The 9,326-nt window shown below is 35.3% G+C and overlaps 3 protein-coding genes across 8 annotated transcripts in view; 2 read left to right on the top strand and 1 right to left on the bottom strand.

Moving 5' to 3' along the window:
* Nucleotides 1-295, bottom strand: part of LOC104706939 (cytokinin riboside 5'-monophosphate phosphoribohydrolase LOG8-like) — a 1,801-nt gene extending 1,506 nt beyond the window's left edge. Inside the window, exon 1 of the mRNA XM_019229178.1 lies at nucleotides 70-295. Coding sequence (XP_019084723.1) covers nucleotides 70-171 — 102 coding nt within the window. The 5' untranslated portion in view covers nucleotides 172-295. The remainder of the gene's footprint in view (nucleotides 1-69) is intronic.
* Nucleotides 1,827-6,047, top strand: LOC104706938 (alpha-L-arabinofuranosidase 2). 3 transcript variants are annotated; one of them, XM_010423183.2, is made up of 18 exons: nucleotides 1,827-1,874; nucleotides 2,306-2,528; nucleotides 2,690-2,744; nucleotides 2,822-3,036; nucleotides 3,124-3,245; nucleotides 3,347-3,500; nucleotides 3,576-3,645; nucleotides 3,743-3,888; nucleotides 3,982-4,027; nucleotides 4,107-4,159; nucleotides 4,249-4,393; nucleotides 4,501-4,619; nucleotides 4,694-4,765; nucleotides 4,882-4,985; nucleotides 5,068-5,124; nucleotides 5,224-5,413; nucleotides 5,495-5,632; nucleotides 5,752-6,047. In XM_010423183.2, exons 2-18 carry the CDS (start codon nucleotides 2,334-2,336, stop codon nucleotides 5,908-5,910), a joined length of 2,040 nt encoding a protein of 679 aa, XP_010421485.1. In that variant the 5' UTR covers nucleotides 1,827-1,874; nucleotides 2,306-2,333; the 3' UTR covers nucleotides 5,911-6,047. The 3 variants fall into 3 exon arrangements, with proteins under 3 accessions (XP_010421485.1, XP_010421487.1, XP_010421486.1); XM_010423185.2 differs by having other exon boundaries at nucleotides 1,857-1,901; XM_010423184.2 differs by lacking the exon at nucleotides 1,827-1,874 and adding an exon at nucleotides 1,910-2,074.
* LOC104706937 (TP53-regulating kinase-like) lies at nucleotides 7,330-9,079 on the top strand. 4 transcript variants are annotated; one of them, XM_010423181.2, is made up of 7 exons: nucleotides 7,330-7,442; nucleotides 7,675-7,757; nucleotides 7,839-7,952; nucleotides 8,049-8,327; nucleotides 8,404-8,517; nucleotides 8,607-8,679; nucleotides 8,767-9,079. In XM_010423181.2, exons 2-7 carry the CDS (start codon nucleotides 7,695-7,697, stop codon nucleotides 8,802-8,804), a joined length of 681 nt encoding a protein of 226 aa, XP_010421483.1. In that variant the 5' UTR covers nucleotides 7,330-7,442; nucleotides 7,675-7,694; the 3' UTR covers nucleotides 8,805-9,079. The 4 variants fall into 4 exon arrangements, with proteins under 4 accessions (XP_010421483.1, XP_019084495.1, XP_010421482.1 ...); XM_019228950.1 differs by having other exon boundaries at nucleotides 7,671-7,757; nucleotides 8,607-8,650; XM_010423180.2 differs by having other exon boundaries at nucleotides 7,331-7,442; nucleotides 7,671-7,757.

Here is a 9,326-nt window from a genome sequence, read left to right as displayed (position 1 = left end):
TTTGCCAGAAAAGTTCGTATCTTTAGACTTTCGTCACCCAGAACAAAAACGGAAGAGAGCAAAGCAAACCAGTTCATTGCCAAGTTCGATTGCAGCATCGCTGAAAACTTCTCTGTGACCAGAGTTACTTCCGCAAAATACACAAACTTTACTGAATCTGCTTCTCTCCATTACTAAGCTCTGCAAAAGCCCAACATTTTTTTCTTTTCGAGAAGCCGTTATATAAAAAAGCTAATCGCCAAAAAAAGGGAAAGCATAAACACAAAACGAATAAAGCGACAAAAATAAAACCTCTGTTAGCTTTGGTACTACTACTACACTAGTATATACGACGCAATAACCAAATAAGATTTTCAAATAAATAAAGAAAAATATAAGTTGAATTTACAAAAAGATTTAAATGTTTCAAAAAGTGAAATTTACGTTTGGTTCGGATTCAGTTTGGTTTTTTAAATAACATTTTAGCAAAAATTTGTTGTTTTATTTTGCCATTTTTATAGAAAAGAGAATTAGGAAGACAAAAATATACAATATGCACAAAACTCATATGAATTAAATTTAACTTATTTGAAAAAAACAAAAAAAAAAACACAGAGGATTTCAACTGCATTTATATTCGGTATTTGGATTAGATTTACGATTGACATAACGGTTAAAAGTTAAAACCAAGGTTTTTACATGATAATTTTGACTAGGGTATAATAGCGGCTAAATAAAAATTGTTTCTTTTCTTTAATGCTAAACAAAATATTACCAAAATAGACAAAAAAAACATATGACAATATTCAAAAACATATTATTATTTAAACTATAATAAAAAAAAACTAAATCAGAGAGAAAAATATAATAAAACAGTAATTACCCCATGGATGTGAAGAAAACACTTAAAACCATTTGATTAATGATACTTATATATTTTTTGAATGAATAATAGATATTTTTATTAATTTGGATGTGGCAGGCTGTTATAATCTAATAAACAAAACTTATTTGAAAATGAAAAACATTCAACTTCTAATTACTTCAAAATGGTTTGACGTTTGAATCTGGTTCTACTTTGGGTTTTGGGTTCAACTGTGACTCATATGCTATTTTTACTGTATTTGGTAACAAAAACCAAAACCGTATTTATATGAATGACACTAACAATAACACAAATACTCCCAACTGCTCACCACTGACTAAGTTGAAAGAAAAAAAAAAAAAAAAAGAGAATAAGTGAAAGATCAATGCACATTTTAACTTGATTTGTCTCCTTTTATTCTAAATAATTTTTTTTTATTAAGAAGAAGAAACTTTTGCATCATCGCAACAAACTTTGTTACCAAAGTAAGAAAGTAGAAGAATACAGAAGAAAGAAATGAGAAAAAACAAAAGCTGTAATTTCTTCTCCACACGCCTTTCCTTAAAGTGGAGAAATTTGTTTTCAAACATTTGTTTTATGCCCATATTCTTAGCAAATTTGTGTCAGTGCGTTATATTATTTTCCAAACACATTACTACATATACATCAGGATTATTACTTGGATGAATTTAGTTTTTCTTAAAGTTTCTATGATTGAAAGTATTCGAAAATATTTGATAAGTTACGACTGAAAACCTTCTCTATTCGTTTTTGTTATTTTTTTGTGATATTTACAAGTTTACAACCACTCAACGACTCACAGTCGCAAACGCTCTAAGGAAATAATTTTAAACGTTTGTAAACGCGGATTTTATAATTTGTGTAAGGAACCAAACAAGCAAATTAAAGAGACGTGAAGGTAATGTCGTCTTTGCTGGCGGTTTTGCCTATAAAGCAAGGCAAAGTAACACATCTTACTCTTACTTTTAATCCTCGTTTCACTCCTCATTCGTGTCTTTCTCCTATCAAGGTTACTTTTCATTTTTTTGATCCTCAGGTCTTCTAATCTGTGTTTCTTGCATAATGGGTTTACTCTTGATCTTGAAAATTTTGCTTCTCTAACTATTATTCAGCTCTTTTCTTGTATTTTCTGTCAAGATCTTTCTTTCTTACCAAGGAATCTTTGAAATCCAACACATTTACTTACTTTTTAAGATATATCTGACAAGAGTAAGACTGGATTTTTCTAAAGGCATTTGGGATATAATAATTTCTGAAATCTTGAAAGTATATCAACTTTTGTTTTGTACAATGTACTCACTTTAGTGTCTCCTCTCATTTTTGATAATCTTGTGTGTTGATCTCAAGTTTGACTGTGATGATTATATACTATCATCAGTTTAGGGATGTGAAGGATTTATGAAACCGGATGTAACTAAATCATGTTTTTTTCCTTACAAGGTGTTTGCTCTGATTAGATTTGGTAAAGATGGACATGAAGACTTCTTGTCGATTTTTCACAAGTGTTTGCATGCTTTTATTTCTCCTCGGCTCTTGTTCTGTCTACCAAAGCCTTTGTCTTGTTGATGCTCAAGAAGACTCCATTCTGATCTCACTGCAAGTAGATGCTTCTAACGTGACAAGGCGACCAATTCCTGAAACTCTGTTCGGGATCTTCTTTGAGGTTTCGCACAATTACATGACTTTTATTATAAGTTTTTCTATCTTTGTGAACTTACCCTTTAGTCATGAGCTATTTTCTTGTAATTTTACTAGTCCTAATGTTTAATGTTTTTAACTTTTAACTCTTATAAATGTTCTGAATCTGAATGCAATTATTTTCAGGAAATTAATCATGCTGGAGCAGGTGGACTATGGGCTGAACTTGTTAGCAACAGAGGTTCTTAAATTTGGAATTTACTATTAACGTTTCATTACAGAGAATGGTGCATGATAACTAACAATCTTTGGTTCCAGGATTTGAAGCTGGTGGACAAAACATTCCTTCCAATATCTGGCCTTGGTCCATTATGGGAGATGAATCATCCATTTATGTTGTTACAGACCGTTCCTCGTGTTTTGAGCGCAACAAGATTGCTCTTAAAATGGAAGTGCTTTGTGACAGCAATGGCAGTAGCAATTCTTGTCCATCAGGAGGAGTCGGGGTCTATAACCCGGGTTACTGGGGCATGGTGCATTTTTTATACTCTTAGTCACAATTTGCATTTTCTCAAAACAAGTTTTTGCTCATATATGTGTTGTGTATCTTTTTACATCAGAACATTGAAGAAGGGAAGAAATACATTGTGGTGTTCTATGTTCGTTCGACTGGGGACATCGATCTGTCTGTGTCATTTACAAGTTCTAATGGATCATTGCCTCTTGCTTCAGAAAATATTAAGTGAGAAAAGAAACTTTCACAATCTCCAATATTCTTTTTCTGAATGATTTCTTACTGATGTTAGATAAAAAAATTGTTTGTTTATATATTTATTTATGCAGAGCTTTGGGTTCTGAAGTTTCAAACTGGACTAGAAAGGAACTGGTTTTAGAAGCAAATGGTACAGATAATGGTGCAAGACTTAAATTTACAACTACCAAAAAGGGTTTAATTTGGTTTGACCAAGTCTCAGCCATGCCTATGGATACTTACAAGGTTTGTTAACTTCTCAAAACAGAGAAATTACCTAAGAAAAATATAAACTTTTGGTTTTTTCTTGGTTGGTCATAGGGACATGGTTTCAGAAATGATCTTATCCAAATGATGGTCGATCTAAAACCCCGTTTCCTCCGATTCCCCGGTAATTTCTAAAGAGAAAAATAGCATTTCACTTGGTTATAAAATATGAAAAAGATGAGAAATAAAGCTAAAAGACTTTTCAATATATTGGAGGTTAGGTGGTTGTTTTGTGGAGGGTGACTGGTTAGGCAACTCATTCCGCTGGAAAGAAACTGTGGGAGCTTGGGAGGAAAGACCTGGCCATTATGGTGATGTTTGGAAGTACTGGACTGATGATGGCCTTGGCCACTTTGAATTCTTTCAAGTAAGAGATCATTTTGTTACTTTCCGGTTCTATAAGCATATCAATGATTACTCCTAAGCTCGATATCAAATGTCAAACCAAATATTCTTGTAGCTTGCAGAAGACATTGGTGCAACCCCAGTTTGGGTGTTTAACAATGGTAATTCTTAAATCTCTATTTCTTAAAGACTTTATTTTATTTACATGTATTAATTTACCTCTGTGTGTAACCTTTGCAGGGATCAGTCACAATGATCAAGTTGAAACAAAAAGTGTCATGCCTTTTGTTCAAGTATTCTCTTGGAACTCACACTAAGTGTGCTTCTTTAGTGAGCCAAAAAATGAAACTAAATTAAATGTCTCTTTTTTATACGGTTTCAGGAAGCGCTTGACGGTATAGAGTTTGCTCGTGGTGATTCTAATTCTACATGGGGATCGGTTCGAGCTGCAATGGGACATCCAGAGCCTTTTGAACTGAAATATGTTGCAGTTGGGAATGAAGATTGTGCTATGACTTACTACATAGGTTTTTTTTTTGACATTTCTCTCTGTTCTTAAGAACCATTTTGTAAGAAACAAACAAGAGCTTTGGTTATTACTAACTTTTAATACACAACTTTTTTTTTTTTTCAGGAAACTATCTTGAGTTCTATGATGCTATTAAAAAAGCTTATCCAGATATTAAAATCATCTCAAACTGCGATGCATCGTCTCAACCACTCAATCACCCTGCTGATTACTTTGATTACCATGTAAGAATACAAAAAAACGTTTCAAATTTTGTTATGCATAACATTTGGTTTTGACAGATTCTTTTTTTCTCCAGATTTACACTCTTGCAAAGGAATTGTTTAACAGGTCCCATGACTTTGACAATACACCACGCAGTGGTCCAAAGGTGCGGTAATAGATGATACAAAATACTTCTTTTTCCACATAACGAAACATGGCCTTCTTGGCTTCTGTATCTTCTTCTAATGAACTAAGTTTTCAAACATTTTTTATTGGTTATAGGCTTTTGTTAGCGAATACGCTGTAAACAAAACGGATGCTAACACTGGAAACCTTTTGGCCGCTCTTGGGGAAGCAGCCTTCCTCCTTGGTTTGGAAAAGAACAGGTTTTTTCTAAACACCTTCATATTCTTCTCTGGTTTGGAAAAGAAAAGTTTAAACAGTTACTGTACCTTGTTTATGTTGCAGTGACATTGTAGGAATGGTTAGCTATGCACCTCTCTTTGTCAACACAAACGATAGAAGGTATCTCTCAGTCTCGTTTTAAAGGTTTTTAATCGGTATATATCTTGAATGAGCTCATCTTAAACAACAAACCGTTTGATTTTTCCTTTTTTTTTTCAGGTGGATCCCTGATGCAATAGTGTTTAACTCGTCTCATCTATATGGAACTCCTAGCTATTGGGTCCAACAGTTCTTCACCGAGTCAAGCGGATCAACTCTTCTCAATTCTGTTCTTACGGGAAACTCTTCTTTAGTTAAAGCATCTGCCATCTCCTTCCAAACCAATGGAAAAGATTACATACAGATTAAGGTTTAGTTATTTCATATTCGTACAACTTGAACAAAATTAGAGTTCTCTTTTTGACCAAACATGAATGTTCATCTATTGCAGGCTGTTAACATTGGAGAAGAATCAGTATCTCTGAAGGTTGAGGTGACCGGATCGATCACAAAATATTATGGATCCAAGAAGAAAGTACTTACCTCTACCAATGTGATGGATGAGAATTCTTTCTCAAACCCAAAGATGGTATAACGATGAAGAATCAATCACAACATGAGCACGACAATTCAGGCTTATATTTGTTTTTTCTCCTGAATCTTGAAAACGTTTTCTAAAGTCATTTCCTCTGTTTTCATTTTCTGTAGATTGTTCCACAAGAAAGCTTGCTGGAGATGGCAGAGGAGGAGGACCTTATGTTTGTTCTTCCGCCGCACTCGTTCTCTTCGTTCGATTTGTTGAAAGAATCTGCAAATATAATAAAGGTGCCTAAATCTGATTCCTACAAGAAAACTTGTACAATGTGAAGACATAAAGCATGTTGCAGACTTCATCTCCTATTTATGTGTTTACTCTTCAGTGGTCAATAAATATATATAAACGTATATGTTTGTGAACGATTACTTGACATGCAAGTTTACTACCAACAAACTAGTATTTTTTTGCTTGGGAACATCATGTTAATACAAGAAGGCCGAAGGAAAATAATCAACCAATGTTTTAGTGGTTAAACTTAAACCCTCCTAAGAATAAGAAAAACAGTGAGAAGCAGTTTTTTTTGTTTTTCTTTTATTGAAGCTATAATTAGAAAGACATCCAGAACCAAATCTTCATACTTGAGAAACTAAAATCACCTTAATTCCAGCAATTTAAATCGGCTTTCAAAGCTAAAAAAGACTTCACAAAACAGACTCCAAAAGATTACAAAACCATTAAAAAGTTCGATTACTTTTAGGGACTTTTATGCTTGTACATACAATTTTGATTCTATTATAATCTTATGTATGTATAAGCAAGATGACTGCCTTCATCGCCTTATTCACCGGCCTTTGTGGCTTCAAGAAGAAAAAACAGCCTTTGGAAACGATCAAGACAGGGAACCAGTCATCTCCTCTGAAGACTAACAAAAGAGAACAAACAAGCGATGACTTACAAAACAAGGAAACCAATGACTTGCAGAACACGGAAATCGATGACAATATTAGCGTTGCAAACCCTGATCTCCCATTGCCTCCAGCGAGAAAAGAAGCATTACGGAGCACATATTCATGTAACAATATGGTGTTAAGAAAATCCATGTCTACTAAGAAGAAACTGAGCGCGAGCCTAACGATCCAAATGACGAGAGCATTGTCAATGACAAAGAGACACGACCGGGGGGAGGAGGATAAATCTGTGAGGAAGCAGAAACCAAAGGCAGAGAATTCGATTCTGGTACGGCCAATTATACTTGGAGAGAGATGTAAGGTTCCTCTTGATGAGGATGAAGACCACAGCCAAAAGATGCCAAAGAACAACAGAATGTATCGTCCTAGATCCATGAGTTCGATCTCGATTTCGAGAACCAACTCGAAAAGCGATATGAATGTAATTCCCGTAGAAGTAACATCAGAAGATGATTCAATGAAAACGAAAGAACATAATTATTAGAAGACAACTGATATTGTTAAATCTAGAAAGCTAGAATACGAAAGAGAGATATCAATGTGGATGTAGAACGATATAATCAAAGTTGATAATTTAACATTAAAAAAAAAAAAAAAAATCAAATTTGATTACAAAGGATCAAATAGGTTTGTGTAAATTATTTAAACCGAACCGAATCGAATCGACCGAACCGAAATACTGAATGCTTGCTTTCTCGACGTGTAATTCGATCGGTTTATTTCTTATAATTTTGGTTTTCGGTTCAGCTTCCGGTTCGAGTATTAAACCCTAATTTAATTAAATTCACAACCCGACGGCGAACACAAAGGCGCCGCGACTCTCTTCGTCTCTGTCTCCGACGATACAAGCTAGCTTTCTCCCGAGCTCCTCTCCGATACAACTCAGTTTTCAGGTTCGATTCGTCTCTGTCTCCGACGATTGTTTTATCCAATTTCAATTTTTTTTTTCTACATATGTAGTTAAAAGCTACAGAATCAATTTAGTTTTATTCACAACGCATTTGTTATCTGAAGTAAAAAAGATCTTAACTTGGTGGAGATTTAGGTTTAGAGGTGACTATTGTCAGCTGTAGACAGTTGCTAAAGTTTCTCTCTTTGTGTTGGCTTTGGTGTTTGTGTAGACAGACTCGTGAGAACTTTTAAGGATGGATTGTGAGGAAAACGTTGGGAATGAATCTCTCGTTCTGATAAAACAAGGAGCCGAAGCTGTAAGTGTGTATGGTTGAATCAGTGTTTATGTTTTTGCTTTTTGTGACAAGACTAAGTCTTTACTGTTTTATCTTCTTCAGAGGGTGTTTGAGTCTACATTTGCTGGAAGAAGATCCATCGTGAAAGAACGATTCCCGAAGAAGTACAGACACCCGGTTTTGGATGCAAAACTCACACTTAAGCGGATGAATGCGGTTGGTTTTGTTCTGTATCACCTTATTCTTGTTTCTTTGCTTATATCATGAGAGAAAAGGAGGTTAAGTGTTCGTCTTATATGTTGTTGAATATAGGAGGCTAGGTGTATGACAAAGGCAAGAAAGCTCGGGGTTTGTACTCCAGTACTCTATGCCGTGGATACTCTGCTTCACTCCTTGACACTTGAGTATATTGAGGGCGACTCTGTGAAGGACATTTTCCTTGACTTTGGAGCCAATGGGATTGTTGAGGAACGGTTAGATGATGTTGCTACTCAGATTGGGGCGGCCATTGCGAAGCTCCATGATGGTGGCTTGGCTCACGGTGATTTGACCACATCAAATATGCTAGTCAGAAGTGGAACGAATCAGCTCGTAAGTATTTTGATATGTTCCCTTGATTAGTTACGTACGTATGATCATGACAATGGATGGATATGTCTTCCCTCAGGTACTAATCGATTTTGGCTTGAGTGTCACATCGACCTTACCTGAAGACAAAGCTGTTGATTTATATGTACTTGAAAGAGCCTTACTCTCAATGCACTCTTCATGCGGGAATGTGGTAAGAGTGATGCATATCATCATTGCTCACTACTATTGATGGGTCTGTTGTTGTTGTCTCATATTAGTGTATTTTGTTGTCAACTGTAGATGGATCGTATACTGACAGCGTACAGGAAGTCGTCGAACCAATGGTCAGCCACGTTTAACAAACTTGCGCAAGGTTTTATTAAACCCTTTTCCATGTCCCCCTCTTTTAAACTAAAATCTGTTTTTAAACCTGTAAAAGATCTTCTTTTGGTTTATGCAGTGAGGCAACGAGGGAGAAAGCGGACTATGATTGGATGAGCCAAGATATTTTGTGATCCTGTCCTTGAACGTGCGACTACAACAAAGCCACTCAAAAATTTCTATATGATCAAATTAGAGGTGGGAGGACACATGCCTGTACGGACACACTCAAATTTCAATGGGTGTTGGCTTGTACGGTTGGGGGACGAGTTTGCACGAAATGGGCATAAGACCACGTTATTTGATGTGCTGAGTATTTGAATATTTAATTTTTAAATCTTATAATGAACTATTTTTGTTAAAAAATGTTTAAATAAAAATGATTTATACAAGGTACTCAGATGATGAATATTTAATTTTTTAAACATCATCATCTCACAAGAAGATTCTATAATTAGCTCCGTAACAAGGTTCTTCTTGGGATTACATAGCAGAACACTGTGCAATTAGACTCCCATTTAGAAGCAAGTCACCCTGGGCGTTCGGTGATAACCGGACAAACCGAACCGGACAAACTGACGAGAACGACAAGGAGCCTACAATTCAAGCCGGACAACAAGATGCAACTGCGGATGTTGC

Source organism: Camelina sativa, chromosome 8 (assembly GCF_000633955.1).
Source record: "Camelina sativa cultivar DH55 chromosome 8, Cs, whole genome shotgun sequence".
Classification (NCBI taxonomy): domain Eukaryota; kingdom Viridiplantae; phylum Streptophyta; class Magnoliopsida; order Brassicales; family Brassicaceae; genus Camelina; species Camelina sativa.
Note: the sequence above shows the minus strand (reverse complement) of the source record. Positions and strands in the feature narration are given on the sequence as shown.

Bases quoted from the DNA above. Each gene is read 5' to 3' on its own strand.
- LOC104706937 (XM_010423181.2), top strand. From the start codon at position 7,695: ATGGATTGTGAGGAAAACGTTGGGAATGAATCTCTCGTTCTGATAAAA. The intron at 7,953-8,048 runs GTTGGTTTTGTT...TGTTGAATATAG, and splicing joins CACTTAAGCGGATGAATGCG to GAGGCTAGGTGTATGACAAA. The intron at 8,518-8,606 runs GTAAGAGTGATG...TGTCAACTGTAG, and splicing joins ACTCTTCATGCGGGAATGTG to ATGGATCGTATACTGACAGC.
- LOC104706938 (XM_010423183.2), top strand. From the start codon at position 2,334: ATGGACATGAAGACTTCTTGTCGATTTTTCACAAGTGTTTGCATGCTT. The intron at 3,889-3,981 runs GTAAGAGATCAT...ATATTCTTGTAG, and splicing joins GCCACTTTGAATTCTTTCAA to CTTGCAGAAGACATTGGTGC. The intron at 5,125-5,223 runs GTATCTCTCAGT...TTTTTTTTTCAG, and splicing joins GTCAACACAAACGATAGAAG to GTGGATCCCTGATGCAATAG.